At 44.0% G+C, this 19,109-nt stretch overlaps 1 protein-coding gene across 1 annotated transcript in view; it reads left to right on the plus strand.

Moving 5' to 3' along the window:
- Nucleotides 1-6,358: 6,358 nt before the first annotated feature.
- Nucleotides 6,359-19,109, plus strand: part of LOC141014161 (melanoma receptor tyrosine-protein kinase-like) — a 35,516-nt gene continuing 22,765 nt past the window's right edge. The window contains exon 1 of the mRNA XM_073487848.1: nucleotides 6,359-6,581. Coding sequence (XP_073343949.1) covers nucleotides 6,503-6,581 — 79 coding nt within the window. The 5' untranslated portion in view covers nucleotides 6,359-6,502. The remainder of the gene's footprint in view (nucleotides 6,582-19,109) is intronic.

The raw sequence follows: 19,109 nt of genomic DNA on the forward strand, positions 1-19,109 counted from the left end.
AAATATGCACCTTGCTGGCACAAAATGGTGGTTCGAGTCACCTCCCTGCTGTGTCCACTGGTCCTGGAGCTGCAGGTCTGACGTCATCAGTTCAGGTCTTATTGAGGTTTAATTGGTACATTTACAGACAGTTCATCAAATGACCTCAAAGTAATTAAATCTCCGGGGGCGGACATTTTGTAAGAACATCCCATAGACTGTATATAAGTATACACACTGTATATAAGTACACAGACTGTGTGTGTATAGTGTACAGTGTGTATATGAATAGTGTGGAGACAGAAACACAACAAACCATCGAGCTGAACTGAACTCGTCTCATTTCCACTTTTAATTAGATTCAAACATAAAATGTTATAAACACATTAAAGCCAGATGTGTGTGTGTGTGTGTGTGTGTGTGTGTGTGTGTCTGTAACATCAGGAGCTTAATGTAAACTGTCCTTGTCCTGAGTGTGTGTGTTGCTGACGGGCTGCAGCCAGCAGGGGGCGCTGCCTGCCTGCAGAACAAAGGGAGGAGAGGGAAGAAACTGTGAACTGCTCCTTTAATGCTGCAGCTGGTGGAGGTGGAGCTCAGTTTAATAACTTTATTTAACTCTGAGTAGTTTGTGAGTTTCCCCCACAAAGAAAGAAATAACAATACAAATGTCTAATGATTATATTTTGTATTATTTTGGATCTTTTTTTGTGCACGTAGTGATAAAAGAGAAAATATTCACAAAGTAAACGCACAGGGATGATAAAACAAAAACCTGAGGGCAGATTAAACATTAAAGACAGCTGTATGCAGCGTCATTATTAGCATATAGTTAGCACATAAATGTAGTAAAGTAAAAAGTAGACGTAGGAGGGAACATAAATACTCAGTCACAGTCGAGTTGAAGTTTAAGAACACGGTGCAAACTGATGAGTGAAGACTGAGTGGAGGGCGGTGGATCTGTCACTGTGGATCTGTTGGTTCTGAAAGCAGACTGATGAGGGTCCAGACTGGCGGCCATGTTGTCTCTGATGTGAGAACCAGTTTCTCAAAGCAGTTCATCAGGATGGAGGTGAAGCCACAGGGTGGTAGACTAGACACAGCAGACTGTATAGGTACTGTTCCTAAACATGACCAGCGCCCTGTGGCTTCACCTCCATCCTGATGAAGACAACATCCCTGCCAGTCTGGACCCTCACCAGTCTGCCGTCAGAACCATCAGATCCACAGAGACAGATCCACTGCCCTCCACTCAGTCTTCATACTTATTTGCACCACGTTCTGTAAACCTTCTGCCACGACTGTAAAGTACCTGAGCATGGCCCCTTTGAGTACGTTAGCTGAGTTCTTGTCTTAAAGAACTGAAGTGTTTAATGGAACAAAAACACAATAAAGGAAACATTGATTTGATTTATAATTTACATGATAAAGAACAAACAGTATTTAGCCTGAGGACACAGTGTATTTAATCCTCATCCTCAAATCGAGGAGTTTTTAATCCATCTGGGCTCATTAGTTCACTCTCTCCTCTCCTCTCCTCCTCCTCCTCCTCTTCCTCTCTCAGTGTTTTTAGGTTTATCTGTCCTTGAACTGAGCGTCAGATGAAGAGCAGCTCACAGATGACTGAAGCTGAGCAGCTGGTCGGGGAGAAGTTAAAGAGTTTCTCCTGTAAATATTCACTCATTCAATATTAACGACTGACTTCATTCTTCATTTATGTTCTATTGTTTCTGATTTCTGCTTGTTCAGCAGACTTGATGTGCTTTTACTGAAAGAGTCTCTGAGTGACACGACGAAGGTCTTTATTTTTTCTTGTAATTAGTTTGAAATCACATCGTTTTCTCCAGGAAACAGTTTGAAACATGACAGCCTGCAGGAGCAGCCTGGGGTGTTTTCATTGTGTTATTTTCTCCCTCTCCTTCGGCTCCCTGTGTTTCTCGGCTCCTCTCCTCCCCCCGTCCATTATTTTCCACTGAAAGCTCTCAGTCGATTAACCTGATTCCACCTGCAAACACGCGACAGGTAAAGCAGCTGAAACACAGGAAGAACCGTCGTCTTTAATCCTGATTTAACAGAGCGGACGAAGGAAGAAGGTGATAACAACCAACACGGTCTGTTAAACATCACAATCCTGCATCTAAAGCTGAGATTATATTCTTTTAACACAACGAGGAAACTTTCACATTCAATACAGATTTTATGTGTTTGCTCATATCATCCACAGAAGGTGTGATCAGACTGACTGTGAAGGACTGTGAAGGACTGTGAAGGACGCTTCAGTCGATTGTCTGCTGGCTGGAGACAACGTGAAGCACTCTGACGTTCAGGAGGTTTATCCATGACGATGTGTGAGCTGAGCAACGGCAGACGTTTTACACTACACGACGGTCGGTGTCGATGTGTGAAGTCACAGCAGTCAGGAGTGAAGAGGAAGGAGGCGAAGGTCAAAGGGTGCTCAGATTCAAGCAGTGCTAAAATAAAAATGAAATATAACTCCTCTCCTTTAATGGCCCCAAAAATGGCTTCTCACTGAGCAGAAACATCTCAGAAGACGTCCAGTGGAGAGCCAGGATGACATATATTGATTTAATATTGATAATATAAGGTTGGTATATAGGTTGAGTTTGTTTGGGAGGTGAAACGTTCTGTTACTGCAGAAGAAAAGCTCAATCAGAAGAGAAGCAAATGGGGAAATAAGATAAAATATCGTTCTTCTCCTTCGGTGGTTGTTATTACAGTTGTTAATCAGACAAAAATGGAAAATATAAAGTAATTTAACGACTTGTATCTTTAAATAAATGTAGTTTATAGAAGTGTTAAGTCCCAGTTGAGTGACCTGTTCACAACACCGAAGAAAAGTTCCCATGAAGCACAGATTTACTGGATGTGGTGATGTCATCATCTGCTGTGTCGCTATTTTCTCAGACAGATTACACAGATAAGGTGTGTGTGTGTGTGTATGTGTATGTGTATGTGTGTGTGTGTGTGTGTGTGTGTGTGTGTGTGTGTGTGTGTGTGTGTGTGTGTATGTGTGTTGTGACATGTTGAGGAAGGCATGCTGAGACACTTAAACTGTCACATTGAGGGATTAATCAGGACGGGATCTGAGAAAACCCAACTGTGTGTGTGTGTGTGTGTGTGTGTGTGTGTGTTCTTTGTCTCAGGCCACGTTTACACAACGGTTCTGCTGAAAACGGTTTGGCTTTTCCTGTGCGTTGTGTTCAGACGACATCGTTGATCCTCGCCTACACAATCTGCAAAAACGAGTAGTAGTAAAAAAGTAGTTGTCGGTGAAACTTTGTAATCAAACACTTTGTGCTACAGAGCGATGAGCACAAACAGCTCAGCAGGTCACGTTACCATGTGACAGACGGCCACAACACAACAACACAACAGTAGCTCACTGTTTCCTGTCAGTTCACCTGATTCACAACAAAACCGTCCACACAAAGTCAAACATCACAAACTCGACTCATTGAGAAACAAACACGTCAAAAAGAAAAAACTGCTGATGAACATCAATATGAATCTGTCTGTCGGGTTTATTGTTCTTTGAATGAAGTAACGTTGATTCTGTCTACATGATGTTCTGTCAGAACCGGATCACGGTCACGGTTTGACCCACATCTGAACTGTGTCGGGGTGTTTCTGCCCGGCGACAGGCCGTCAGCTTTTATTAAGGACAAATGAGCGATTAAATCCATTAAGGTTTGTTTTTTCTGCCTCTGCAGATGCTTTGTTGGCGAGAAGCGAGCGGCTGCACACGAAGGATTTTAGGTAAACAGCAGAAAAAACACACAATGCAGAGAAGTTATTAATTATGGATGCAGAAACACGACACGGTGGGTGAAATCAGTGACCATGAAGACACGTTGGACAAACAGAGAGACGTCTGAGGACACGATGTCCAGAGAAACGAAGAATAACTCACAAAAATACTTTCATGAAACAATCTGACAACTTTAAACCAACTTGTCATCATCAAACCCACAATGACATCATTTAAAAACACCATTCACTGTTTAACCAGTTGAGTCAATATTTGTGTGAAAGTCCAGTCAAACGTCTGGTTTGTCTGCTGCTGACAAGAAACAGGCAGCGTACGGAGGACTGAAGCTGCCGACGTCCAGAGTTAATAAATAAATAAACATGAATATAACTGAAGGCATTCATTCATTTATAAAATGTGACATTAATGGATATTTCTGCTCTATTTTGCCTCTTTATTTATGTGTCTGTGCTGATTTAACTGTTGTTTCACAGTTTCAGTCGTCTATCGAGTCACATCATATAAACTGAGGTGATGGTTATGTTTTAAATGTTTACATTTATGCCTAAAACTCAAAGTATTTTAATTACGTTTAAGTTTTCAAACTCATTTAATCACATAAGTTCAATGCAGCTTCTGACTTCTGACATGTTTCTGCATCAAGATCCTTAAAATTTGCACGAGAAGCTTCAAGTTTCCACATCACGTGTCTGTCTGCTGCGTATCGATGCAGGATTGACTCCAGGCTGTTTGTGATGTCACAAATCCCCCTCATTGGCCCCGCCTCTAAACATTTGAAGAGATTTTCAGTGTTGGTTTCAGGACGAACTTGACAGGTGGATTCCTACATGCTGTAGCTTTAATCAACAGACAGGTCTGATGGCGTCGTCCTGCAGCGACTTGGACAAACTGATGAATCATTTCTAAGACAAACTGTAATCAAACAAAGTGTTCATGTGTTCATGTGTTCAAGTGTTTATGTGTTCAAGTGTTCATGTGTTCATGTGTTCAAGTGTTCATGTGTTCAAGTGTTCATGTGTTCATGTGTTCATGTGTTCAAGTGTTCATGTGTTCATGTGTTCAAGTGTTTATGTGTTCAAGTGTTCATGTGTTCATGTGTTCAAGTGTTCATGTTTTCATGTGTTCATGTGTTCATGTGTTCATGTGTTCATGTGCAGATTTGTGTCAGACTGAGACAGATTTCTGTCTCTGTTGTCTGACTTCTTATAGTTCATGAAATAATCAGAGAACAAGCAGCTGAACATAAAACAAACAGCCTGAGCTCAGAGTCCTGACGTGTCCACAGACACACAGGTCCATGTTTGTCTGTGTGTGTGTGTGTGTGTGTGTGTGTGTGTGTGTGTGTGTGTGTGTGTGCGTGTGTGTATGTGTCATGGCTCAGCCTTTGTCCTGTTTGCAGTTTCGTGTCATTTCTTCAGAGGTTTGAAGGATCAGATTTCTATTAATCACATTCAGTGGAAATTAAAACTAAAGGTCAAACAGACGATGGTAATAACTCTGATGACGGACCTGCGGTTCTGACCCGACAGTGGCTCCTTAAAGTACCAGAAGGGTCAGGAAGTCACTGACAGCGGAGGGAAGAAGAAGAAGAAGTTTGTCACTGTGACAACACGTGTGATTTTTCCAACATGTGATCATTTACTATGAAGAAGAGTTTGAAGTCTTCAGCTCTCATTTTACTGGACGAGCAGAGGAAACTTTACTTTGACTTCATTTGATTGTTTAGTCAATAAAATGTAAAAAAAAGTTTCTCACTGAGTTTCTGACTTTTTTGATTAAAGCGTATTTAGTTGAAATATAGAATATATAGACTATTAATATACATGATTGAGTCAGTAACTGTAATATAATAACTAGCCTCTTCATATATATATATATGTGTGTGTGTGTGTGTGTGTATGAAGCGTCAGCAGCACAAAATATAAAAGCAGCATAAATAAACCATATATATATATATATATATATATATATATATATATATATATATATATATATATATATATACGTGTGTGTGTGTGTATTTGTGTATATATATGTGAATATATATGAAGTGTATATATATATATATATATGGTTTATTTATGCTGCTTTATATTTTCATTTTCCTGAAGACAACATGATGAAGTTTATTCACATTAGTTTATTGTGTAAATGTATTTAATGTTTGTTTATTTAATGTTTGTTGTATTTAATGTTTGTTTATTTAATATTTGTTGTATTTAATGTTTGTTTATTTAATGTTTGTTGTATTTAATGTTTGTTTATTTAATGTTTGTTTATTTAATATTTGTTGTATTTAATGTTTGTTTATTTAATGTTTGTTTATTTAATGTTTGTTTATTTAATGTTTGTTTATTTAATGTTTGTTGTATTTGGGTTCACAAATTAAACAATAAGATTAAAATCAAACAACTGAAGTGAAAAAACTTTTAATATTCCTCAAATTAATTGATTTAATAAAGTGTCAATACAGCTGATTTAAAGTGAATTAGAGGAGGAGGAAGAGGAGGTGGAGGAAGAGGAGGTGGAGGAAGAGGAGGTGGCGCTCACTCGTGCAGAGCCTCGTTGCTCCTCCGTCAGTCAGCTCCAACATTAGGACCCAGCAGCAGCTCAGTGTGTGTCGGTGTGAGTCAGTGTGTGTCAGTGTGAGTCAGTGTGTGTGTGCCCTGCTGATGGAGGAAGTTTGTGTCCAGCAGAAGAAACTTTGAGGAGCTTCAGTAAAAAGCAGCTGCGGACATGAAGCTGTGCGGAGGAGGAGCGGCGCTGCTGCTGCTGCTGCTCGGCCGCTGCTGCTGCACCAGCCCCGGCAGGAGAGGTAGGACTGAGCCCGGGGAGGGAGCGCGTGTGTGCGGGGTGACAGCTCCGGGGAGGGAGCGCGTGTGTGCGGGGAGGGAGCGCGTGTGTGCGGGGTGACAGCTCCGGAGAAAGTGCGTGTCAGTGCGGGAGAGACGGTGCGTGAGTCCGGAAATGTACTAATCATTTACTGTGTTGATGAGGAAGTGATTGAGATGATGAATGATCAGTCGGTGAATGTGTGAGTCAAACTCAAACTCTGTTCATGTTCATGTAAACACTTTACAGGATCACTGATGTGGTAAAATGTTCTCAAATATAAATGTAGTCAGACTATCATCAGAGATGTTGATTATAAATATCAGCTTGATATTATTTAGATATCATGATTCAGAGCAGAGGAGCTGCAGAGATGTGAGATGTGACCAGTCATCACCAGAATCAATAAATGAATCAGAATATTACAATAATAATGATAATAAACACAGTAAATGAGCTGAATGTTACTGTAAACTCTCCTCCGTTCTGATATTATAAGAATATGAGATATTATTACTGTAAACAAACAACAACACTCCAGATTATATCGTCAGGATATTAATTCATAAAGTCATTAACTGTGTTGAGGATGAGACAGTGTGATAAACTGAATTATCATCAGATCAAAGTTCACTTCCTGCTGTTTGCTTTGTGTTTGAGCCAAATGTGAGCTGCTGTGTCCTGGAGGAGAACCAGAGCTCGACCGCAGGACCTGAACGATATCTAAATATAATATGTTAAATATATTAACTTCTGCAAAATCTTTGATTCATCTCCCACATACATCACAAATCAGTTTGTGTTTACTGCTCTATTTCATCTGGAAGCTCCAAACACATCTGCTCACAGCTTCTTTACTCCTTCACTGTGTTTTCATGACCTCTTGTTATCTCCTCATCATATTTTTATTATTATCTGTAGTTTTGTTTTGCCTCCATCTTTCTTATGGTCGCCGTGGTGATCTGTTCTCTCTTTTAGCTTTAAATAAAGTTTAGACACGTGTTTTAAACATGACTGAATTGAGCATCAGACGAACGTTTCATCTTCTTCTTTAATCTTCTGATTGATTTCACAATTTATCGTCCAGTTTTCTAAATGTGACACTTCGCTGTGAAGCAGCCGACACGTTTTCCTCAAGTTCAAGTTGACAAGTGAAACTTTTCTTTGTCCCAAACCCACAGAAGGGCTCCAGGGTCGTTAATGAATAGATTATATTTGTGACTAATCGATTGTTTTGTGTGAGATGTTCAGTTTACTATCAGATAAGTCAAAGAGAATCAGCTGTTTCTATCATCGATGAGTCGTTAAACCTCATGTAAAGACGTCAGCTGCTGACAGGGAGCATCAGTTAATGACAAACGTTCATCTTTAAAGGTGCAGTACGTAGTTTTGGAGAAGAGTAAAATGAACTGACCTTAAAGGACACAATTTATACTGCTTGACTTTGTTTACATGTGGCGGACCCTGCCACCTCTCTAGCTTCAAACAGTGTTCTGGGACCTTATTTTCCTGAGAACAGCTTGTTTATTCACTGATCGGTGCTGATCCAGACCTTCTGGAGGAATAAACACCCGGAGTCACATCAGATTCTGATCCGGAGCCGTTCACCCTCATTGTTCAGCCGCGCCGAGTCAAACTGAACCGGGCTGATTTGCAGTTCTACATCTTTCTTACGAGCTGTTCTGAGCCCAGTTGGCTCCATGTTGGTGTTGGTTTGAATTGTCCGTCTCTCCGGTGCAATAATCCAAAAGTACATTTTGACCTGGCTGTCTGTAATGTGTGCTCACACTGCAGCTCCTCGTCTCATCTAATCCTGTAAATACATGTTTCACAGATGTTGTGTGTCGTTCTGAGCCGGTTTCACCTGCCGGGACAGAAAACAACAGAAATATTCACGTTGCAGAAACTGGAAGCAGATTCTCTTTTTTCGGGGCAACGAAATCATTTTGTTTTGTCGGAATAATTTGTGGCAGATCGACACTGAGATAACTGATTGTCTGGTTTCTGGATTGTCTCGCTGAGCATTCTGGGAGTTGTGAGCGACGAGTGAAGGACGAGGTCTGAACGCATCTCCGACCAATCGGGTCGCTCGTCTGAGTGGAGTCTCCTGAAAAGAATGAACGAGTGAATGATGGAGGAAACGCTGAGCTCGGCTGTTCACGGTGTTATCAGTGTGTGTGTGTGTGTGTGTGTGTGTGTGTGTGTGCGTGCGTGCGTGTGTGTGTGTTAAGTAGAAACAGCTGACTGCTCTCTCTCTTTGTCTCGACAACAATTTGATTCTTCATGACTGACTGTTTGTGTGACTCTGTGTGTTGAACAGACTGTTGTTGTGTTGTCGCGTCCTCCACAGACGGACAGACAGACGTGTCAGTGTCATGTCAGAGTTGATGGTTCAATTCCCCCCAAATCCACCAGCCAATCAGAGGCCAGGACTCTCTGGGGTCGTGTTGAAGTTAGTTTCATTTGAATATTTCAGGAGTGCCTCAAATAGATTGTAGAGGTCACTGAGGACCATGTTGAAGAGGTAGAAGTGGCTGCAGAGGTCCTTGAAGAGGTTCCAGGCATCCTGGAAACGTTTCCAGGTATCCTTGGAAATTTTCCAGGTATCCTGGAGGAGGTTTCAGACATATTTGAGTAGGTTAAACAGATTGTGGTCGTCCTTAGGGAGGTTGTAGACACTGGAGATCCTGAAAGAGATTCCAGGGCTCCTTGAGAAGGTTCAAGTGATCCTTGAGTTGGTACAAGAGGTCTGTGAGGAGGTTCCAGAAATATTTAAGAGGTTCAAGTGGTCCTTAAGCAGGTTGTAGAGTTCCTTGAGGAAGTTGTATGAGTCGATTTGGAGGCTCCAGACTGATCTGAAGAACTTGTAGAGGGCCTTGAATAGGTTACAAAGGTCCTTGAGAAGCTTAAAGTGGTTCTTGAGGATCCTAAGTGTGCGTGAGCAGGTTGTAGAGCTCCTTGAATAGGTTCCAGGGGCCCATTTGGAAGTTGAACAGGTGGTCCCAGGTAGATCTGTGAAACTTTAAGAGATCCTGAAGAAGAGAGCAGTTCTGGGAGTAGTTGACAAGGGTTGTAGAATTCCTTGAGGAGGATTAAGAGGTCCTTGAAGATTTTTCCGGAGGTCCTTGAGAAAGGCCGAGTGTTTTTGGTCCTACAGCATTTTCCAGAGATCCATGGAGAGGTTCCGACGGTGCTTGAGAAGGTCAAAGGGGTCCTTGACCAGGTTCAAGTGTTCCTGAAGACGGTCCAATAGGTCCTTGCAAAGTTGTTGAATTCCTTGAGGAGTTTCCAGGGGTCCAATAAGATGTGACAGGGGTTCTGGTGGAGAGGTCACATGGATCTGAGGAGCTGTTCAAGGTCCTTAAGAGTTACTGTTGGTACCCTGCCAAGTTTTTACCCATAATGCTCGGTGTCAGACCCAGTTGTGTTCTGATTGGTCGACAGACTTCAGATCAGAGCAGCAGCTCGTTTTCCCGTCTGTTGGTTTCTTCACTTTAAAGCTGCAGGAAACGATCCGAGCGACTGTTGTGACTGCAGAGAGACGAGGCCGACCTTCAGTGTGTGTGTGTGTGTGTGTGTGTGTGTGTGTGTGTGTGTGTGTGTGTGTCTGTGTGTGTGTGTCTCAGCCTCGTTCCCACTGAGTTTGACTTTTGGGAAAGACCTTGGCAGTGTGTGTGTGTGTGTGTGTGTGTGTGTGTGTGTGTGTGTGTGTGTCTTTGTGTCTCTTCATGCGTGTGTGTTTCTTTGGAAGCAGCTTAATGAAACATCGACAATAAAGACAACGCTGGAGGCTCGTGGTAACCGTGGCAACACTGTTAGCATACCGAGCCGAGCCGTATTGACTGGAAAACTATGAAAACAATCGGCCAGATTCAGGACAAACTGTGCTCACCGAGCTCGACGGGCCAACTGGGCCCAGCGAGCCGGACTGAAGGAGACATAAAGCCCGTGTTGCATCTGTTGGGGGTCATTTTTGTCCCTTTGTCGGTCTGACTGTGAGCTGAGCCTCGCCGCCCTGCAGCCACAGAGCCTCCTCAGACAGCTTCAGATGATTTATCAACATGAAAATGTGTCAGGAATCATCGTCTGCTCGCTGAGTGTTCATGTCCTCCTCAGTCCTGCCCAACAAAAACATGGAGGAGGATTCTAGTACTTTTAAACGGGTGCTCTGTTTATGTATTTTGATGTCTAATTAGACCTGGTCCAGTAGATCAGCTGTTCATCCACTAAAAGTTCTCGTTTGTGCTTCTGACTGATCAGATTGTTATTGTTTGTCCAGGAGCAGCAGCTGTTTCGCTCTCGACAAACCCACCAGACTCCATTGACAAAAACAGTAATTTTACAGTGTCGTAAAACAAAACTCAACAAAACCATCTTAGTTCAAACAAACTGACAATCTTGCTTTGATTGAAATAAACTGTTAAACCCGCAATGTGGGATGTGTGATAAACACAGGGGCTCTCCATCAAAACAAAAGACATTGGTCGAGGGCGGAGGGGGCGGAGTCACATCACATCAGAGAACCCAGATAACATTGAAATTAAAGACATCAGTTTATAAACTGAAATTATTCATCTGAATCTGCAACATGATGAAAGTTAGCATAAAAATCTAATGAAGTAAAAAATAAAGTAGATGTGCAGATCCTGGAGGAATAAACACCTGGAGTCTCATCAGGTTCTGATCCAGAGCCGTTTACCGACGGGAGGAGAGCTCAGAGATTATCTTTGAACTTGTGGGATTAAAAAGTGGATTTATCTTCTGTTTAGTCAAACACTCCCTCAGTGCTGCTCGTTTGCTCGCTAATGTACAGTAAAGAAAACTGACCAAACCAGAATAGGTGATTATTGTAACCAAGACAGTTTTGGTGAGTTTATTTGGTTTATGTCGAGTGTTTTTTACGACACGGTAAAATGTTTTTGTCAATGGAGTCTGGTGGATTTGGTGAGAATGATTAAGCTACTGTTTCTAGTTAAACACAATGATTTTCCTCTTTCACAAGCCGCTGCATCACTGAAGGAATCGTTTACATGATGATGTCAGACTGTTGGAACAACAATCAGTGTCAGAACCACTTGACAGTCGAGGTTAGCCACAAGGATTATGTTGCAGCTTTTGCAGGCGTGTCCCAGCTGCTGGCTGAGGCTCCTGGACCGACTCCAGAACTGTTTGTACTGATCAGTCATTAACACGTCAGAGAGTGTAAACACCAGGCTCTGGTTTACAGATACAACAACTCCCCTGCAGCTCAAACCTGCTTGACTTTGGGTTTTTTAATTGACAGACTGGAGGGCAAATAAATGAAACTAAACAGAACAGGAAACAGAACTTTTGTTGGCTCTTATGAGTTTGATTTTGTTGAGTTATTACATTAAAGATGAACCTCAGCTGCACACAGATATCAGGTAGAGGTGTGATATGGAGGGGATTCTGTCCAGATGTTCAGGAGCATCAAACGCACATCTGTGGCCGAACAAAGTCGTTCTAATCAGAGCTGATAATGAGTCAGAATGGTACCGTGCAGCCGTGACCCGCGGGCTCTCAGGATGGAGGCTGTGTTGTGCTGCTGAAGCAGATTTGTGATATTATAAATAAAACAGAGTTTTTCCTGGCGTGACCTGCAGACAGCAGCGGTGCAGCCCGGGGGATTTCAGAGCAGGAATGTGAAGAATGTCAATAATGGAGCTAAGAACCTGTTAACAGGATTAAACAGGCTGCTGTACTGTAACATGTGAACGCTGCTGGAGGCTGGAGAACCAGAACGTGTTTGACTCCTTCATTATGAAGTGCTGTCACCGCTGGGTCAGGGGTCAGAGGTCACAGCGGGCTGGATCTGCAGCTGGACGTCCGTCAGCTGTTTCCACACATGTTAACGTGCAGCAGACATCATCACAGGAGGTCGTTTCTCAGTGTTCACACTCAGTAAAGTGTTTGGATTCATGGCTGTAGCTTCAGAAGGTGTCGGAGAGACGGTCAGTTTATCTTCAGAGCGAGTCGATGCTGCCAGCAGAGACTTCATACATGATTGGTATCGATTATAGAAGAGGATCAGGGCGACTCGAAGAAAAGTGTTTGAGTTCTTTGACTTATTATTTTTTTCAAAAGTCTGAATTTATTCACAAAAACGTTTTACCTGCACAGTGGTCCTGATCCTCCAGTTGTTTTTTTGAAAGAGACTTTCTTTGTTGTTACATGAAGCTCCTCTCGCAGGTCCACAGGGTTCGTTCCTCGGGCTGCTGTCATTTTTATTTTATGAAGTACATTTTTATTGTTGAAGATGATACAAAATAGTAATTAGTAATAGTAATAAAAAACCTCAGTTCAGATGTCAGTTCTTCAGTCCATCTGTTCAGAGGAAGAAGAAGAAGAAGTACTCAGATGTTGTGTATTTAGTTTTGTTGGATTATAACTGTTGATTGATGCGTTCGTCACTGACGCTGGTCGATGTGTTTATCTGCTGGGTATCTTTTACATTTCCCCTCTGAGATCAATACAGTTTTAATTTCAGCTGCAGGACGGAGCAGAACTCGTTCTGGCTTTAAGTATAAACTGACCGAGCTGGTCGGAGAACAACGTGACTCCACATGTAGAAAGTCAAGTCTTCCCCCCAAAACTGGATGTAAATTAAATCAGGTGCGATGGCACCGCAGAGTATTTTAGGACCAGGCTGCCTGTTTGTAACCAATCAGCAGTGACCGTCGACTGGATGTGACGCCATTTCAGATGAAATATGTAGATTTCAGACTGACGCTGCGTCCATCTGGTCCACACCCGTCACCGAGCACAAGACAAATATGAGATCTGGCAATAGTTAGAAGTCTGAAAACACAATGAAAACAGAAAGGAGCTGATTTATGTGGTGCATGGCCTCCATCAGCCTCCATCAGTCTCCATCAACCTCCATCAACCTCCATCAGCCTCCATCAGCCTCCATCAGCCTCCACCAGCCTCCATCAACCTCCATCAGCCTCCACCAGCCTCCATCAACCTCCATCAGCCTCCACCATCCTCCATCAGCCTCCATCAGCCTCCATCAGCCTCCATCAGCCTCCACCAGCCTCCATCAACCTCCATCAGCCTCCACCAGCCTCCATCAACCTCCATCAGCCTCCACCAGCCTCCATCAGCCTCCATCAGCCTCCATCAACCTCCATCAACCTCCATCAACCTCCATCAGCCTCCATCAGCCTCCACCAGCCTCCATCAACCTCCATCAGCCTCCACCAGCCTCCATCAACCTCCATCAGCCTCCACCAGCCTCCATCAGCCTCCATCAGCCTCCATCAACCTCCATCAGCCTCCATCAGCCTCCACCATCGTCCACCAGCCTCCACCAGCCTCCATCAACCTCCATCAGCCTCCACCAGCCTCCATCAGCCTCCACCAGCCTCCATCAACCTCCATCAGCCTCCATCAGCCTCCACCATCCTCCACCATCCTCCACCATCCTCCACCAGCCTCCATCAGCCTCCATCAACCTCCACCAGCCTCCACCAGCCTCCATCAACCTCCATCAGCCTCCACCATCCTCCACCATCCTCCACCATCCTCCATCAGCCTCCATCAACCTCCACCAGCCTCCACCAGCCTCCATCAACCTCCATCAGCCTCCACCATCCTCCACCATCCTCCACCATCCTCCACCAGCCTCCACCAGCCTCCATCAGCCTCCATCAGCCTCCATCAACCTCCACCAGCCTCCACCAGTCAGATTTATAAAGTCAGGGTGGTGTTTGAGGAGGAGCTCTGCCTGACTCGGGACAGAACACCCCTCAGGTGAATCTCTGACTGTAGTATTTCTGAGTATTTCTGGCGGCCCAGCTGCAGCGGAGGCGACGGGTCGTGTCCTCCGTCTGTCACCAGCCGAGATTATTTACTGTGAAAGTGCAAAAAAAAGCAAACAGGAGTCGTTCAGTCTTTGGAATTTTCCCTCAACGACAAGAGAGCGAGAGCGAAGCAGCTTCAGTGTGTCGGGACAAGCAGAGTCTCGCTCTGACCTGCACACACTGCTGCAGGCACACACACACACACACACACACACACACACACACACACACACACACACACACACACACACACACACACACACACACACAGAGAGAGAGGGAGACACATACAGGGCAGATTGTATGATTAGGTTTTGATTAGGAAGATGTTTGTTCAAGATTTTCCATTCAGCTTTTCTCCTGTCAGAAAGGATCGAGTGTGTGTGTGTGTGTGTGTGTGTGTGTGTGTGTGTGCGCGCAGCTGAGAGAGAGAACGAACCACATGTCCGACCTTTTTATTCATTGAAGTGAAGTGAAGAGCCGAACACATCCTGACTGACCCGATGAAGGTTTTAACATCCTGCAGCGGCTTCTACTGAGTCTAATGCATCTATGACCATGATGTGTCGTGATTCCACCTTTTAATGCACAACACTGACATATCATCACTTTTTAAGATGCCGAATTTCCAAGAAGGAACAAATCAGTCAGAATCAGTCAGAGACAGAGTTTCACACAGTTTATAAAGTGTCTCCAACTCAACAACTCACTAAACTGACACATTTGTTAAGGGAGTCTGGGGACAAAGAAGTCGCCTATACTGGTTACTGTTTAGTGTATCTGTAAAATGTGACATGTTTAGATCAATAAAATGTTTCTTCTCTCATAAATTGAGTGTAAATGGTGAAATCAGTGTAAACAGTGTGTTCAAACAGCTGCTAAATGTTGGCAGGTCAGACTTTAGCACTTTAGACACAGAAGCAGACAGGCTGGTGCAGCCATGCTGCCACAAACTGACACTTTTTACAAGGAAACACACAACTTACTGTTTTCATTTAATGCTGAATTTACAAGAAGGAGACAATGATTCAGAATCTGTCAGAGACAGAGTTTCACTACGTTATAAAGTTTGTTTTAACTCAACAACTCTTAAAATCACCACATTTGTTAAGGGAGTCTGGTGATGTTGAGGTTACTGGTTCAATGGTTGGATCTATTGAAACAGATTCTTCTTCTTCTTCTTCTTCTTCATGCACACCTGTACTCAGACTGTCCACCTGTGATCAGATCAGATGATATCAGGTCTAAACGGCCTCGCAGTGAAACTGAAATGTGATTTTCTCTGTGAGCCGCTGAGTGTGTTCAACAGGACGAGCGTTTCTCAGCTGGATGAGACATTCCTGAAGTGTGTGTGTGTGTGTGTGTGTGTGTGTGTGTGTGTGTGTGTGTGTGTGTGTGTGCGCAGATACACAAGGCCACTGTGTTCCCATCGTTGCGTTCTGCAGGACAACATCACGTCTGTCTGAGTATGAACCAGGTTCAGTCGTCAGTTCAGCCTCTCGTGTTTCTGTCACATCATGTTTTCTGCTTCTGTTCAGAAATCGATCAATAAAAACACTTAACCACAGTTTAAAATCAGACGTGTTATCGATCAGGACGATCAGCGGCTCTCATTGATTCAGTGGAGTAAATATTGGAGCTGCAGGGAAGGTGACAGCCGGTCAAACACCGGATCTATTGATTTTCATTTCATAGCTTTAAACTCCAGCTTTTATGGGTCGATCTGTCGGGTCGCTCTCAGCGTCGACGGACCAATCAGAACTCATCCTATAATCAGAGCTGTCTGCTCTCAGTGAGTCTCTGAATCTGGAAGTGGACGTGCTGAAATGACATCACTTCAGATAATTAATGATAATTAATCGTGTAACTCTTCACCCAACCAAAGATTGTTTGTGAGAGAAGGAGGCTCCACTCTGTGACTCTGCTGCAGGATCAGGAGTGTGAAATCTTCACTGTAGCTGCTGAGCTGAAATCGTACAGGACTCATCTTTTCCAAAACCTCACCGTGTGTTTGCTGCCTCAACTGAACCAAACTGTGACTGAAACATGGAAATGAAAAGTTCACTGAGTCTCGTAGTAAACAGCCATAAAACTGTAAAATGGAGGCCGTGTGGACATGAGGGGGAAAATATCTGTATTAATGTGGACGAGGCCGTCGTTGGCCTGCAGTCTCTGTGTCTCTGTGTTTGTGGGTGAAGAAGTGCAGTGTGTGCTGAAGGTCGCAGGCAGGACGGCTCTCCATCTTCTCTTCTATTTTCTTCTCGTCTCCTCTTTGATCTTTTATGAAGATTGATCTCGTCCTGCTGCTCTGTGAACGAGCCGCCGCCTCGCAGTGAGGACGCTGACTTCATCCTGACCGTTGTTCTTCTGTCCTCTCAGAGGGACTCGCTGCTTCAATGAGGGCCACATAAATAAAGACGACAGGAAGAGAAAGACGGAGAGAGAAAGGAGGACTCTCAGGGTCTGTGTTCAGAGAACAGCTCGAACACGAGCGCCGACACTGAACAACACGATCTGACTCCACACACTGAGCTCAGACCATGAGACAGAGGTCACAGCAGAGGAGCCACAACATTAATGACATTTAAAGCAGAACCTACTTGATCCATTGTCCCACAATGCATTGCACAAAGGAAATACACAACAGCGGCAGACGTATCGAACCTTTGTGAACGGTCACGGAGCTGGCTGAAGTGGTCACAGCTGAGTCCTGCAACATCAACACCGTCCACATTTTAGGAGTCATGTCGAGGGTGTAAATCTGGTCTCCTCAGGTCAGGTTGATCTCTGTGATCACAGCAGACGAGCTGCATGGAGACATCTGATGTTTAAATCATCTCCAGCTGCTTCAGCTGTTCAGCAGAACGCTGCAACTCTGTTTTACTGTGAAGCTCCAGAAATGTTCTGTGGACTACGAGACTTCAGCTGACTTTATATCATCAGGAGGAGATGATGGCTGAGCCTGACTTTATATCATCAGGAGGAGATGATGACTGAGCCTGACTTTATATCATCAGGAGGAGATGATGACTGAGCCTGACTTTATATCATCAGGAGGAGATGATGACTGAGCCTGACTTTATATCATCAGGAGGAGATGATGACTGAGCCTGACTTTATATCATCAGGAGGAGATGATGGCTGAGCCTGACTTTATATCATCAGGAGAAGATGATGGCTGAGCCAGTTTGGGTTGTTTTAGTAAAACACTGTAGTTTGGGTTAAAATAAGTAAGTTACTCATGTAACTTTAGTTACATTATGAACATGATGTAACTTTACTACGTTGGACGTGAACAGAGGCCTCCTGGATTTAAACCCAGAGCTCGTCTGACGTTTAATTTGATGTTCAAACTTTCGGCACATTTGTTGCAAACACAGCTTCAGCATCTTGGCCTTTCAGCGCCTTGTGCTTGTTGGTGTCCGGTCAGGTCGGGTCGGGTCGGGCTGCGGTCAGTTCTGGTTCAGACTCTTCAGGTCATCACTGTCGCTGTAACAACTCGGGCCGTCAACAAGAGGACGAACTGTGAGAGAAACAACATGTTGTCTGACCGTCAGCAGCTCCTCACCCATTACTGCTAATTCAATACACACACACACAGACACACACACACACACACACACACACACACACACACACACACACACACACAGAGACACACACACACACACACACACACACACACACACACACACACACACACATGTTGCAACATTCATGTTCTTTAGCCCTCTGTCTCTCTCTCAGGAATGTGTGTGTGTGTGTCTCTGTGTGTGTGTGTGTGTGTGTGTCTGTCTGTCTGTCTGTCTCTGTGTGTGTGTGTGTGTGTGTGTGTGTGTGTGTGTGTGGGTGTCTGTGTGTGTGTGTGTGTGTGTGTGTCTCTACGTGTGTGTGTGTGTGTGTGTCTGTGTGTGTGTGTCTCTATGTGTGTGTGTGTGTGTGTGTGTCTGTGTGTGTGTGTCTCTATGTGTGTGTGTGTGTGTGTGTGTGTCTCTATGTGTGTGTGTGTGTGTGTGTGTGTGTCTGTGTGTGTGTGTCTGTGTGTGTGTGTCTCTATGTGTGTGTGTGTGTGTGTGTGTGTCTCTATGTGTGTGTGTGTCTGTGTGTGTGTGTCTCTGTGTGTGTGTGTGTGTGTGTGTGTGTCTCTATGTGTGTGTGTGTGTGTGTGTCTCTGTGTGTCTCTGTGTGTGTGTGTGTGTGTGTGTGTGTGTGTGTGTCTGTGTGTGTGTGTGTGTGTCTCTGTGTGTGTGTGTGTGTGTGTGTGTGTGTGTGTGTGTGTGTGTGTGTGGTATCTCTTCATCTCTCGCAGGTTGTGAAACCGATAAATTCTTCTCACCTCTCTGCGCTCTGATTGGCTGCTGCTCTGATAGCGATCAGGAGAAAGCCCTCTGGAGTAAAGACGCGTCTGTCTTCATGAAGACGACTGACAGCTCTGTTTTCTTTGTTCCTCTCTGAGCACCGACACAGGAAGTCGGTTCGTCCCACACAGGAAGAGAGTTCACATCCAGCAGTCAGAAGATTCCAGATTCTCGTCAGATGATGAAGAAACACTTTTGTTCTCATTCAGCATCCATCAGACGTGTTTACAGCCACAAGAGCTTTACTGGTGTTTGTGAGGTGGATCAGTCCACAGAGTAATGATGATAAATCATAACGATGCATCTGTAGGACAGAAGAGCTGAAAT

This window comes from Pagrus major, chromosome 19 (genome assembly GCF_040436345.1).
Source record: "Pagrus major chromosome 19, Pma_NU_1.0".
Classification (NCBI taxonomy): Eukaryota; Metazoa; Chordata; class Actinopteri; order Spariformes; family Sparidae; genus Pagrus; species Pagrus major.